At 43.6% G+C, this 15585-nt stretch overlaps 1 protein-coding gene across 1 annotated transcript; it reads right to left on the minus strand.

The window, feature by feature from the left end:
* Positions 1–5804: 5804 nt before the first annotated feature.
* On the minus strand, positions 5805–14613 carry LOC109204815 (syncytin-2). Its single transcript, XM_019366745.1, has 2 exons — positions 14281–14613; positions 5805–8183 (listed from the first exon to the last, which is right to left on the minus strand). The coding sequence occupies exon 2, from the start codon at positions 7866–7868 to the stop codon at positions 6393–6395; it is 1476 nt and encodes a 491-aa protein (XP_019222290.1). The 5' UTR covers positions 7869–8183; positions 14281–14613; the 3' UTR covers positions 5805–6392.
* Between the last annotated feature and the right edge of the window lie 972 nt (positions 14614–15585).

Here is a 15585-nt window from a genome sequence, read left to right on the forward strand (position 1 = left end):
TGTTGGCTACTGCTCACCGCTCATCTGCAGGCTTTATTTAAGTGGAAAACTTCCACAACAGAATGGCGCTGTGAGCAGGGTGGTCCGTGTGGTCGTTGAACAACGGTTCCGTGGACGGGCTGATCACCCCTGAGGAAAAAGGTACCTTTGTCCTACCAGCTGTTGAAGCGAAGGAAATGGAGGAGTCACGGAGCCGTGTGTTTCAGTCACCACCGAGACCATCGATTTTGAGGGGACTCCTGCAGATGGGTGAGTTGTAGCTAACTTTGTATACAGTCATGGAGAGTTTTTTGTCTGGCCGAGCGGTGAAGTGCCTGCTGCTCCGGAGTTCGAGTCTCCGGAGGGAAAATCCTGGGGTTCGAGTCCCCAGGCTTGTGTTCGGTTCCGGTGTTGTGCAAAAGAAAAGCAGTTGTCTGCCAGAGTAATTGCAGAAACACCGGTCCATCACAGGGAACGGTGGTTCGAGTCCACCGTTGATAATCACGTCTGCACAATACAGTGTGTGGAGTGACGGTATTTTAGCACTTTTCTGCCGGTAAGGGAAGAAGGCCATTGCAGAGGACGCTCTGAATGTAAATATGGGATCTAGATCCAGTAGCAGCGGACGTTGCGCCGGGCGGCCAGAGACAAAACTCAATGTTTGACTGTATGGTAAGAACTGAGTAAATGTGTGGTGTGTAAGATTGCAGAGAATGGTTGTGTGGGAAAAGTTGATGTGTGTGGAAAAAACAAAAAAACAAAAAACAGTGAAAAATGGGGTTCAAAATGTTGAAAATGGGGAACAAAACAAGGAAAAGGAAAAAAAAAAAAAGAGAGGAGTGTAGAAATGTGCGTAAAAGTTGTTTCCAACTAGCAGGAGACGGTGGTACTGCAGGCCACCAGCTCCGCTAGGGTGGACACACAAAAAATTTCTTTTTAGCAGACTTGATGAAAATAAGCAAAAAATAGGAAGAGGGTTTGGTGTTTTTCAATGTAGAACAACTACAATCTCTCTGGGTTTTTAAGAAAAGGGAGTTCAGAATCAAGAGAGAGGAGATGTGTTGTTTTAAGCAGTGATAAGAATGATCAAAATGTCTCAGTGTGTCACTTGCAGGTGAAGAACAGACCCGGATCAATTTTCCATGTGCAGCAGTCGGAAGAGATTATAGGTTAACATCATTAGAAACACTCAAGCCAAGTTTTGGTTGAATGGTTTTACAGCTTAACTTCCATGTGTTTGCCACCCTGAGAATACAAGCTCCAAGAATCTCTCCCTGAAGACAAGAAATGCAGTTCCAGAACAACGAGATGGATATCAAGAGCTGACAGCAGTATCCTGAGCAGTGAAGAAAAGTTGCAGCAGCAGCTGTGCAAGACAGCGACAGCAAGGAGAAAAATGGCATCATCATGACTGGATGGATGGATGTGCATTTCCAACGAGCTGCAACTTCACTGTGTGTGAACGGACCTTTGAAAAGACTGTCTGAGTTGGACATTTGCCACTTTTGGAGCAAAATGGCAAGATGAGAAAGTGGAAAACACAGGACGAAGCTGAAAGACAACTGACTCTCACTGGACTGCTGCAAGGGGGAGAGATGAGATGAGACCACAGTGGAAGGAGCAGGGGAGAACATGGAGGAAGGCTGTTTTGTTGTGGGAAATGAAATCTGGGTTTAGGAAACTGGGAAGAAAAAATGACTGCCTTGCGTGGAGAATTGAAAAGTGTCTGGAGCACCGCAAAGAGGAGAGGTACACAAAAATTACACAAACGGAAAAATGCATTAATCCTACTAACACAAACACACATGTAATGAAGCTCATGAAGACCAAATAGCATTTTAAGCATGCATTTCTGTTACCATCATCTTGTCCGGTTCACTTAGTGGGTTAAGAAGTGATACATAGACTAGTGAACTAGTATTATTTTGGGGAAGGATGATTGAATTATTGCAGGGGTGAACAGAATGCTGCAGGGGGGTCAGATGAGTGGAGACTAATAGATTATTGAGTTTCTTGTTTCTGATGTGTGGGGGAGGTCTTATCATAACACACATCTGGGTACACGGGGGAAAACAAAAAAACTCATTATCTAATAGAATATTGTTGTTGTGTGAGGTGTGGCTGGTGGATGAAAGTTTTGGGGATTCACTGATGCATTTTCTTTTGGTACCGCTTTTAACCTACCAGTTAGTTGTGTTTTGATCTATAATTCTAAGAGAGTATGCTTAGACAACTTCTAAAAAGAGGCCTTCATATTTTTTGATTTTTAACAGTGCACTGAGATATTTTTTTTGTTTGTTTGTTTGGCAGTTTTCTCTTTTTCAAGCAGGCCTGCAATATCGGGATCGAAAGCGCTACACAACATGTTGAACAATCGCAAGTGAGCTTCTCCAAAAAATTAAAATGGGCTCGGGAGAAAGCCACTTATTTGGGACAATCAGAAAACAAGTCCCTGTCAAAACGGATTCAGCGAGGTAATCCAGTCTAAATTTTCTTTCTTTTTTGAATTGACGTCATTGCTGGCAGTAGAAACTTATTGCGTCATGAGGTTCTACTGTCAGCAAATAAAAAATGGGGACTGATTGGACTGACAAAAGCTTTTACTGACTTGACACCAGTATGCAAGATTGCACCTCCACCCAGACAGTGACAAAAGGGTGGATGTATGTATGTATGTTTCTTTTACAGGAGCAGAAAGGTGACAGCAACAGGTTGCATGGGCTTTTGGGCCGTGCTGACTTAACCTTTTAATTGCCACTTTCTGTGCCTTTGTGAATTTACCAGCGGTGTGTTATTCATGACCTTGTATTGTTTACAGTGCAGAGGTCACTGTGAGAAAGTGTGCATACAGATGCGCTGCGCTAACATCTATTCTTCCACAGCAGAGGGCTAATCATATGATCTAATCACATGATTTACAGCAGGACACACCACTGGCTAATGTTTTCTTACGACAGGGCCTGGAGTGATGCTACTCCAGAGGAGAAGCCCTGTGAATTTTTAAGAGACAATGCACAACTTCATTGTGCATGTCTAATTGTGCTAAGCTGACATAGGGCAAAAGAGGGTTTTCCGTGAAAGATTTCATTTTTAAATTGCAGAGACCGTGACATGAGGGATATGGAAGGATTGATGCAGATACAGACCACGACCGGGAGAGAACGCTTCACCAGGACCAGTGAGAAGCAGGGACCATCTGCAGGACAGCAGACAAATGACAGTGGGCCGCACCACTGGGCTTCCAAAGGATTGTTGCGAGGAGATTTTGAACAGCAAAATCTTAAATAAAATGAAAGAGATTTCTACGTTGACGTTGAGGAAGACTACAGGAGTGTACGACTTGCTCTGCTCCTAATCTACAGCCGCGTTGGAACAGAAATCAAGGGATGAAGAGAGCGTGCCAAGCTCCAAAGGTGACAGCACAGAGGGAGATCAACGTTGGAATTATGACTCTGTAAATGGCACAGACACCAGGAGCCATGACTGGGACTGGGAATGACCACCTAATGCTGTTTCACTTTGCCATGCAAAGTATTTTGACACTCTGGAGAAGACCTTTCCTCTGTATCATTGTTGCTGCCATTTGCATGTGAGAGCTTAGATTGTGGGGATGATTAAAGATGAACAAAGGGTGGTGGGAGAACAGTGAAGTGAGGATACACAGTGTGAAACTCCTTTAAGTGTAAAATAATGTTGATGTGATGTACAGAATGTCAGGAAAGAAATTCTGGTATTAATGTGATTCTTGATTTAAGAATCAAAGGGTGGGATTGTAATGGAATTTCTTTTACTTATGTACTGATCACATTATTGTAATGCCTTGGTGATTTTAACATGTCTGACACTCATACTTAAGACAAATGGTAGGGGGTGTGGTAAAGATGTTGGGGGAAACAGGAACTCCAGAGGACCAGTCTTTTGTCTCTTTGAGGACTCTGGGAGGTAGCAAGGGAGTGTGAACCTTAAGGTGTGAAACAGCTGTGTACTGCCTTTTGTTCCTGTGGAAGGTATTTAACTGAGAGCCATGCTAGGCTCAGTGAGACTCTGCTGACCTGCCCCGTGGTCATGCAGGCTCTCCATCAAGCTTGGTTGTCTGTTCTGTGTGTTTGGATTAAAGAATGTTGGCTACTGCTCACCGCTCATCTGCAAGCTTTATTTAATGGAAAACTTCCACAACAAACATCTATGCTCAAAATGGGAACATTGTAAGGTATGGATTACTGAAGATTGTAGGCTCCATCAAATAAGGTTTAGCTCTATGAGGTCATGCAGGTACACTTTTTGGTATAGTTTATTGGTGTCAATACAGTGATGTAAATGATTGAATATATACATAAATAAGCAGAGTCAACATGTGGTATTTTTGCCATCTGGCAATAATTTCCTTAGGCATTAATAAAGTATTCTGATTCTGATTGTGAATACAGCAGTGGAGAGCCAACAAGCAAGAATGCTGGTGGTCCTCAGCTGGTGAGCCTCAGCACTCACCATGTATACACACAAAGCATACACCGTGTATATTCACCCAATAACAGACCTTATCATGGTCAAAAAAATAAATAAATGAAAAAACACCACTAATATCACATCATTCACATCCTTTGATGAAGTGATTTAACAAATGCCATTGTCTCCTTCTTTGCAGGTCTTAATTAAAAAAAAGATGTTTGCTGATCTGCTTTGTGTGTATGTATGTGTCAAATGCAATCTAGCATTGTCACCTAAAGGTCAGCAGCATGAAGGCATGTACAAGTACATGCAAACTCCACAAATGTGGGTATGAAGCTAACTATTAGTTCTATACCTGGACTGCAAGATTGTCATCAAAACAATAATCTTTTAGACTGTTGCGTTTTCAGTTTCACGATAGTTCTTTTTATTCCTCAGGCCTCTAGAGACGACACCAGAATTCAGTAATTATGTCACAAAACCTTTATTCATCTTCAGTCACTCATTCACCTTCCAGAAGGGGAGATGTACAGGGCCCGGTGTCCCTCTGCAAATCTCAACCCCTTTGTCTGTTACAACCAGTTTTATAGAAGTGACCCCCCATCATTAAACCCACATGGTGTGTTGTAAACCCAAAACACTGTGTTTGTGTATGTATGTACGAGCACGTGAATGCCTGCGTGTGCACATACCTGTGTGTGTGTGTGTGCACGTGAGTGTGTGTGTGTGTGGGTGTGTGTGCATGTGTCCTAACAGTTAAAGCACTGTGTGTGTGTCTCTGTATATGTGACTTCCTGCCGGTCATAAAAGTCCATCTCCCCTCACCCAAGCTACACCAAACTCCTCTACCAAACATGGTTATCAAGTCACAAGCACTGAGACCCCCACTCTACTTCCATTTGGCAGTTTCCACTGGGCCATTGGCCTCTTGTTGTCTTACTTTTACAGCTAAGCATGGGGAGGGTCTCCTGCAAACCTACTTCTAAGTTGTGACAATTATGAGCCTTTATTACATTCAGGGACAAGGCTAACAAACTTCTTCTCTCTTTCCTGTCTGTTCCATACAGTCCTAAAATCCCCCAACCGTAGCTTCCTATCTCCTTTTATCACAGGCTGACCCCAGTGTCAATAAATTCCTCTCCCTCTACACAATTACACACAGACACACTCAGGCCTATAGCTAAACCAACCTAAAACAGGTAGACATTCACAAATCATTTCCTATTCCTCTGATCTACAGCTGGACCCTCTCATCTAAGAAAACTTAAGCACATTGTATTCTAATCCTTGTTTTCTTGTACTCACAAGTCCCACCAAATAAATATGTCAGTGGCAAGACATTTTTAAACATTGAAAGAATACAGAAACAGTCAGAGTTTTGTTCAGAGAACTACGTGCGCACGGGTGAGTGATCGAGTGATACTCACCCCGAGGCTTTGTAGTCAGCTTTATTTATACATCGTAGCATTCCCTGTTTTATCAGGCTGTAACAGACAATCTGGGCATGTATGGGACACAGTGTATATGTGTGTGTGTGTGTGCAGTTTCTATCTCGAGGAAAACAGAAGCCAGTTTGGGTCCTGTTTCCCAGGGTGTCTGCAAGAGACTTTCACAGGAGTCAGCGAATACTGCAGGGCTCATGTGTATGTGTGTGAGCAGAAGCAAAGACAAAACATAAAGATATGTGAACACTGTGTGCTTTTCAAGCCTTTCTTAACAGGAGCATATGAGTAAATGAGTAAATGGAGCAATATAAGGAGAACTGAATAAATGAAACATTAAAAGGAAGATGTATCAAAAAGGAAAAACATCATAAAATTACAAAATCCCTTAACATTCCCTGCTGTTGTTCATATATATTTATGTACTTCAACTACTAGTCACTTGCAGAAGCATTTTCAACTAGAGTATCATTTTGTGAAAACGTACATGATCAACTTTAGTGGGTTTACACAGTTTAGTGCTTAGAAATCATCTTCTTCAACTTGTACCTTTTCTTGAGCTTGTTCAACTTGAGATAATGCAATGTAAGCTTGCACTCGTACAGTAAACATTTTGCTTATCATACTCCGAATACAAGGCAGTACACATGTGGAAAATAAGCAAAGTAACATAAGGAGCATTCCAACGAATGTTAGTCCTTTAGTGAGCAATGACTTCCATGACCCGCTAAACAGCCACGTGAGCCAGTCCTCGGTGTTGTGTGTGTAATCTTGCTGCTGTACTCGTCTGAGCTCACGTAGCGTGTTCAGTGCATCAGACATGTCGGTGGAATGCACATTATTAGGGACGTAGGTGCAGCAGGTTGTATTGAACAACACACAAAGGCCGCCTTTCTCGGCCAAAATCATGTCTAACGCCACACGGTGTTGCATTGTACTAAGGCGCAAGGCGTCGATTTCTTCATTCTGTGCGTTATTCACTCTACAGGATGCATTCAGGAACAGTCCAAAACGGTAGTTCAGAGTTTCAATTCTAAGGGCGTGCTTTCCGACTCCTACCCCTGGGAAAAGGGCATGGGCGACCTTTTGTCCTGTGGTCCAAAGCTTGAATTCCTTTGGGACGTCAGAGCCCCAAATTGGGTCGTGTGGTTGTATTGTTCGTCTCCGGCGTGTCCGCGCACGGGCTGCTCCTGCTGTTATCACGAAGGTGTGATCACTTAGCATCAGGGGCACACATTGTCCTTCGTAGTTTTCAGGCACGGCTAGGTATGTTTGGGGTTGGTTGGCATATCCTTGACACCACCAGCCGGTCCCCTCGACCCAGTAGAGCTTCTTTGTACGAGTTGGTACTGTCAGGGTGTATTGGCATGTGCCAGATAGGCTGTAGTGAGTTGCTCCTTTGGTGATGTTGACAAACATGACACATAAGGGAAAAGTGTACGTGGTCACCACAGCCAGCACAGTGATGTTTGGGGTGCTGAGTGACATATTCACCCAGTGTTTGTCCTCACAGGCGTACGTGTACCTGTTAGGCTCTGACGTGTTGGTGATATTAGTGCATAGGTCCATCAGATAGGTCGGGTCTTCTTGTCCTACTGTTGCGGTCACGTTGATGTTCTGGACGTTAGGGTCTCCCAGACATATCCACTTCTCCAATTTTCTCATTGTTTGGTTATTACAATGTCCGCGGGCAGCTTTCCCATATATGCACAGTCCTTCATTTAGTGGTGCGGGTGTGCCGTACAGGGTCAAGTGTTTTGCAGTGAGAGGCATGTGTGAACAGATGTAACAGTTTTTGTCTCTTGTGGAGTTGTACACATAACGGTACCAGGCATTGTTCATCCATGGGTGGTTGTGATCTTGCGTCATGTCGTCTGGATGTATTGCGTCATGTGTCAGTCTTGTCTCCAGGTGGTGCTGTCGTTCTTCTTGTGGAATCAGTAACAGCAGTCCCAACAGAATTGTGACACTGGCCATTAGAACGAGTATGGTCTTCATGATGACCGAACACACCTGGTCCTGTGAGTGAGTAGACTAGGGGCGAGAAGAACAAGGGCGGGATTTACCCAAACAGCCCTCTCTCCACCTCCCAGATCACTAACAGGCAGGGGTGCTGGCGTCTCAGTGTTTATGGGCTGTCACTCACTTTTTTACAGTGGCTCTGATGAATCCAGGAAGGTCGTTCAGCAATTTTGCAGGCTGTTGGTGTGGCCAGGAGGACTTGGTAGGGTCCTTCCCACCTCGGGGAGCTCCAGTTTTTCCTCTGGAGCACTTTTATCAGGATCCAATCTCCTGGTTTCAACCTGGAAGAGACTGGAGGAGAATCATCTGGCAGTTGATTGTTCAAAACTATTTCTTTGTTTTCTAACAGTTTTGTCATCCATTCTGCTAGTGTTGTTTCTCTTATGGATTTGTCTGTCGGTTCACTTGTAATGGGTAGAGGAAAGGGTCGCCCGTGTACTATTTCAAAGGGTGTCAGTTTCTGTGAGCCTTGTGTCAGTCTCATCCACATTTTTACTAGACCCACACATTCAGGCCAGGGGCGACCCGTTTCCGCCATGCATTTCCTTAGTCTTTGTTTTATAGTGCCGTTTGTTCTTTCAACCAATCCTGCACTCTGTGGGTGGTATGAACAGTGATGCTTTATACTGAAGCCCAGTGCTTCAGAGACTTTTGATATTACCTCATTTACAAAATGTGTGCCATTGTCAGATCTTATTAGGCTTGGTATTCCATAGGTTGGAATAAAATGATTACACAAACATTTTGCTACTGAGATTGCATCATTTTTCTTTACCGGGTAGATTTCTGGCCACCTTGAGAATACGTCTATGATTACTAGTGCATATTCTACTTGTTGGTGCTTATGTAATTGGATGAAATCTATGTGTATTGTGTGAAACGGATGTGGCGGTGTTGGGAATTGGCCTCTCTTTGGCCTTAAATTTCCCTGTGCATTATGTTTTTGGCATATCATGCATGTTCTAATATATGCTTTAGCTGAGTTTTCAAAGTTTTTCGAGTAGAATTGTTTAGAAAGAATATCTACCATTGATGCTGGCGACACGTGTGTATTCCCATGTGTCACTAATGCTGCTGTTTTATGTAGGGATTTAGGTAGAATAGGTTTCCCATTACATGTCATGATATCATCTTTTAGAATTGCGCCATCTTTTAACCACGAGGATTTTTCATTTTGTGGAGCCGCCTTTTGTTCGTCTTTGAGGACCTCTAGTGGTATCAGAGAGCATGAGGTTAAAGTAAAAACATTTGGTTTTTGTTGTGCAGCCTCCTTTGCTGCGTTGTCTGCAAAGTTATTACCCTTAGTGATGTAAGAGTCATCTGTTTGATGGGCAGCACATTTGCATAGTGCTAGTTTCCTAGGTAATGTGATTACCTGTAGTAGCTTTTTAAGGAGACTGCCATGTTGGACTGGTGCTCCTGTAGAGGTTATCATACCTCTGTTTTGCCATATTTTTGCGAAATGGTGAACTGCAGCAAAGACATATTGACTGTCTGTGTGTATATTGACATCTTTATCTTTATGCAATTCGCAAGCACGAATAACTGCTGTTAATTCTGCACTTTGTGCCGAATTTGCAGATGTGAGAGGCCTTGCCTCTATGACAGTGTCGACTGTGGTTACTGCATAACCCACACAGTTTTTCCCAGTGCTGTCTTTGCTGGCAGAGCCATCAACAAAAATATCTGCAAAGGTTGTTTGTGGTGAACTGTATATATCTGCCCTTGGTTTTGTTTCCTCATCGAGTGTGTGTAAGCAGCTGTGTGTGTCACCATCTGTTTCTACAGGTAGCAGGGTGCTTGGATTTAGCTGACCACATTTCTCTATATTGATGTGTGACTGTGACAACAATATTCCTACATACGACAGCTGTCTGGCATGTGTCAAATATGATAAGTTTGCTTGTAATAGAATTGAGGTCACTGCGTGCGGGACCTTAACTATTAACGGGTGGCCGAGAATGATATCTGCTGACTTCTTTACTGCTTCTGCTGCTGCTGCACAGGCTTGTACACAGGTTCGTAGGCCCGAGGCCACTGAGTCTAATTTACAGGAATAAAATGCAAGTGGACGTTGTTTATCTCCAAAAGCTTGGGTTAGCACAGCTTTCATATATCCAGCGCCTCCATCTACATATAAGTAGAAGGGTTTATCATAGTCTGGTAATGCTAGAACCATGCTCGTTTGTAAAGCCAGTTTTAAATTGGCGAAGGCAGTTTCAGCTTCAGCAGTCCAGGTCAGTTTATCTGTTAGGGCCATATCTTTGCCATAGATAAGGTCTTGCAGGGGTTGAGCCCTGAGGGCGAACTCTGGAATCCAACTTCTGCAATAATTGCAGAGGCCGAGGAAACTCATCATTTGCTGTTTTGTTAGTGGTTTTGGGGCAGTTTGTACTGCAGTTTTCCTACTGTTAAGTAACCTTCGACCCTGTCCTGTTAGTTCATGGCCTAGGTATACGACCTTAGGTTGCCATAGTTGCAGTTTATGTTGAGAGACTTTGTGTCCTTGTTCTGCGAGGTGTCTCAGCACCACTAGAGTGTTTGTCCTGCAGTCGTCCTGCGTGTTTCCGGTTACCAGGATGTCATCTACGTAAAGTAGGAACTGTCCTGGAGCAGGCAGAGTGCAGGAGGACATTGACTGTTTCAGGGCCTCAGCGTATAGGGTGGGGCTGTTTTGGAAACCCTGTGGCAGTCGTGTGTAAGTGTATCTTTGGCCATCAAATGTAAAACCGAACAGCCCACGTGACTCGGGGTGTAGTGGTACTGAGAAAAAGGCTTTGACAGGTCAATCACTGAAAACCACTGTTCTCGTGGTGACACGTGATTCAAAAGTGTGTGTGGATTTGCCACTATTGGTGGTATCTGTTCAGTGATGTCGTTTATTGCTCTTAAATCATGTACCAGCCTATATTTTCCTGTATTTGCTTTTTTCACTGGAAATATTGGCGTGTTACATGTCGTTTTTGTTGTTTTAATCAGAATTCCTGCTTTTACCATGTCTGCTATTACTGGGCGTATGCCGTCTCTAGCTTCTGCAGAGAGTGGGTATTGTGGTTTCATTGGTCTGTGTTTTGAGATGACTTTTACCTTTACTGGGTCTGCATTTTTTATAGGCCTACGTCTGTGGGTCCGTTTGACCATAATGATGATGGAACATTTTTAGTTCTGCGTTCTCGACGGGTGTCAAGATAAATCATTCAGCCTCCTCGATCACATAGCATGTGTCCGGGGAGGTATCCAGGTGGGTGCTGGGCTGTGTGTTTAGCACCCATCCTAGAGTGTATCTCATACAACCGGTTCTGCGGCCCTGGAGCCAGCCTTCGTGTGTTTCTTTAGTTTTCTCGTAATGATCGTTTTGTACTCGTTTAAGGATAGTGCCCAGGTCCCTCCATTGAGTTTCTGGGCTTTTCGCTACAGAAACATGTGAAATAGGCATTCGATTTAACTCTCTGACCTTAGGGGGCTGTATCACTGAACATACTGCGTTTCCACTTTTTGTGACGTAGAGATGTTGCAGTGTTAACTTTTGAGGTCCTAAACGATGGATTTGTGTGTCATACTCCGAGTCAGGGCCTGGTGTTTGTTTAAAACGTATGGTGTTGTGCAGCTCATTAAATGGCATGGTGGATGATGAGCTGGGTAGATAGCGCTCAGCTGCGGTCACAAGCTGCGGCACTGGTGGCAGGTCTAAAGTCCAGTAATAGTGTGGCTCACCGTCTGAATGACATGCTAGTTCATGGGTTTCAGAGAGCATAAGCTCTGCTCTCATGCCATTACTCTCAGGCACCACACCTATTTTTAGTTTCATTAAACCATCTCGCCCTAATAAATTTACAGGGCAGCTGGAATCAACAATGCATTGCAACTTGCAGCATCTGTTGCTATCTGAGTGCAGGAAATCTAGTTTTTGGGTTAGGAACTGTGTTGTAGTATGCCCTGAGGCAGAGGTTACAACGCGAGCGTCTTTTGAGAAATGCGTTCGCGGCGGTTCTTCTTTTAACACAGTCATGCAGGCTCCCGTATCACATAACATGAGGTATGGTTTGCCATTTATGTGAATTGTTACTTCTGGTTTGTGCTCAGAGCCCAACAGCAGCTGATGTATGTTGAAAATTTCTGTACTGTCCCTGCTGTTGTTGCTCTGAGCTTTGGTGTGAGAATCTAGTCACCTTTCTCTACTGTTATCCTCCTCTTCGCTGTCCTGCCTATCTCGTCTGTTTGAGCAGTCATATCTGTCTCTGTCCCTGCCTTCTCCGCGGCAGCGGTCACGCCTATCTCTGCGATCCCTAGGCTTGCTCCTACAATCTCTAGCAAAATGACCTTCTCTGTCGCAATTATAGCACCGTCTGTCCCCTCCCTTATCGCCCGTGTGTTGTCTCCGACCTTTCCCTTTTTGCTGCTGTGGATTTTTTCCTGCATAAGCAACGAGGTCTCCCTCTGTTGTGACTACAAAAACTCCGGTTTGAGCTGCTTTATTTTTCTGCACTTTTACTGCGTGCTCTGCATGCTGTAGAGCATCAGCTAAGCTCCCGGTGTTTTGAGTGACCCAATGTTTATCTACGTGAGCGCGGACCTTTGGGAGGAGACCTTTTAGAAACGCATTTTTTAATTGTTGTTCGAAAGGTGTATTGGGGCTCTCATCATATTCTAGACCTGAGTTTTGTCTAAACACTGGACGCAACCTGTCCAGGAAGTCAGAGGCGGACTCATCCTCTTTTTGTTTTGTATCCCCTATTTTACCATAATCTGGTCTTGGTGCTAGCTCGGTTTTTATTCTATCATATACTGGGTTCAATGCTTGGACTAATTCATCGCCTCTTAAAGGTTCTCCGTCCGGTCTGTTGCCCGTGAAGTTGCCCCGGACCCGGGCCAACTTCAGGCCCAACAGGTCCTGGAGCACTTGCAGCATTTCTCTGCCATTCAGGTGCCAATCAGAGCGTATTATGTCTACCGCATTCCTCCACTGGTGGTGCCCCTCGTTTAAAGGAGGGACATCTTTTAACACATTTTTACGATCCTCAGCTGTCCACGGCTGATATGTATATGTAAATGTCAACTGGTCTCTGGGATCACACCGTCTTCACCCGCAGGGCCAGTGGCTCGGCCGTAATTGGGATTTGGTACCTGGATTAAAGGAAATTGACCCAGTGTGGGTGGGAACAGCGGTGGCGGAAACCCGGAAGTAGGTGGGTTTATATGTGTGGTTGAATTAAGCTGTTGCCTAGCTGCAGCATAGGGTCTTGTGATTTCACAAAGGGTTTTTTGAGATTGGAGGACAAGGTTGAGGCTGCTGCTCACTATCTGGTGGGGCTGAGGCAGGAGGAGGCGGCTGATAAGGAGGGGGGTTTACTATTTCAGTGGGTGGCTTTTCACTCTGTTTGTTTTGCTTCACTTTCTCTTATCCCCACGCCTTTTGCTCTCCTCCTGCCAGGGCATGAAAAATTTTACGTATTCAGACATTCTTAAATCCTTTTCCTTACCACTAGTTTGTTCTATCTCTTTCTGCAGGCATTTGTGTAGTTCCTGTACTGGGGCGGGGTTGCCATTCCCGTCCCAGGTTGTGCAAGTAGGTTTTTCTGGGTCTCTCCATCTATTTGCACTTATTCTACCTGCACCTGGGTGCTTTTTCTCCATCCACAATTCGTCAGGTGTTAATTCAGGTTTTGTGGATTTATTGCCCATTTCTAATTTTGTTTAATTGATGCAATGCTTATATGTTATATTTTATTTCAATAGAACCACTTTATGTATTTATTAATACTGCCTTCTATTTTATTTCAATAGAACCACTTAATTGATTTATGTATTTATTAATACTGCCAACACACACACTGTGAGACGTTCTGGTACTAGAGTCAGAGGAGGTTATTAAGTCAGCCTTCTACCCTGAACTAAATTCAGGGCGGACTTAATTTTACGCGTTGAAGCGCAACCTTTTCTCTTTCTCACCATCCAGTACTCACAGGAAAACAGTAGGAGTAGTGCAGGAGCCTAGAGCTCCTATTCAATGAAGCACTTACTCCTCAACAAACATTCAGCAAACAGTTAGCGCGCTTAGAGAAAATCCTATTTTTATTTGACACTCTCGCTTCTCTGGCTACCAACCTTTATTTTGAATCCGTCTTACACAGGCGAGCGTGGCTACCAACCTTTTGTTTTATGCTGCGGATTATGCTGCGGACTAAGCCGTCTTACGCAGGCGAGCGTGAGATATACTGGCTACCAACCCTTACTTATGTTGCGAAACGGGGCCCCCACAGGGCAGGTTGTTTCGTCTTACACGGGCGAGCATATTACATAGGACACGTCTGTCCTTTCCTTACTTTGAGCAGTGTCAAACTAAAATCGATTATTCAACGCAAAGTGTTTCTGGCTGCTTTATATTCACCTTCAATGTTGCGCTGTGTTCTTTTTCCCGGCGTCACCGAGAACCTGGCGTCGTGGACCTGTATAAGACACTGGCCAGTAGGCGAATGTACGACTCTGGGCTTTTCCTCGCTTCGCTAGAAACGGTGGTTGCAGTGCAGGTAGTCACGACGTCAGGATCTGGTGGCTCCGTCTGTGAATAGTTAGATGATACAATAATATCAATAAACTATCCGGCTCGAAGGACCAATTAAATGTCAGTGGCAAGACATTTTTAAACATTGAAAGAATACAGAAACAGTCAGAGTTTTGTTCAGAGAACTACGTGCGCACGGGTGAGTGATCGAGTGATACTCACCCGAGGCTTTGTAGTCAGCTTTATTTATACATCGTAGCATTCCCTGTTTTATCAGGCTGTAACAGACAATCTGGGCATGTATGGGACACAGTGTATATGTGTGTGTGTGTGTGCAGTTTCTATCTCGAGGAAAACAGAAGCCAGTTTGGGTCCTGTTTCCCAGGGTGTCTGCAAGAGACTTTCACAGGAGTCAGCGAATACTGCAGGGCTCATGTGTATGTGTGTGAGCAGAAGCAAAGACAAAACATAAAGATATGTGAACACTGTGTGCTTTTCAAGCCTTTCTTAACAGGAGCATATGAGTAAATGAGTAAATGGAGCAATATAAGGAGAACTGAATAAATGAAACATTAAAAGGAAGATGTATCAAAAAGGAAAAACATCATAAAATTACAAAATCCCTTAACATTTAGTTTACGACTTTTTCACCTGGTCATTTCTTGCTGAACGGATGGTCTTTCAGGGTTGACCGAGCTGGTACCCTGGCCACCTTGACTCTGTTCTCTGCAAGATGTTGCAAAAAACAAAATCATATAGAGACAATATTGGACAAATGAATAAATATATATGTATATGTATATATATATATACACACATATATATATATGTATATATCAATTTAGTTACATGTAGCATTAAGTCATAAGTCTTGCTAAAGTAAACCTTGTATTCTGATTCATCACAGCAGCAGTTCAGTTGGATGATGTCAGCAACTGCAGTAAGTGTCTTGCTGACTGAATAATTTCATTTTGCATAATCTGAAACAAACACATACAGACAGAAAAAATTTATAAATTAATGTTCGATAAAATCTAAGAATTAATCATTTATTAGATACCAATATGAATATGTCTACCATAAAACTTGTGTGGAGCGAAGTTACATTCAATCAAGATGGTCTCTCAATGTCTTTGATGGAGATGTAATAATTGGCTTGTTTGTCATTGCGCATTTCTTTACCCTCAAAGT

Source organism: Oreochromis niloticus, linkage group LG2 (genome assembly GCF_001858045.2).
Source record: "Oreochromis niloticus isolate F11D_XX linkage group LG2, O_niloticus_UMD_NMBU, whole genome shotgun sequence".
NCBI classification, from domain to species: Eukaryota; Metazoa; Chordata; class Actinopteri; order Cichliformes; family Cichlidae; genus Oreochromis; species Oreochromis niloticus.

Coding starts and splice junctions, on each gene's coding strand:
- LOC109204815 (XM_019366745.1), bottom strand. CDS start 7,868: ATGAAGACCATACTCGTTCTAATGGCCAGTGTCACAATTCTGTTGGGA.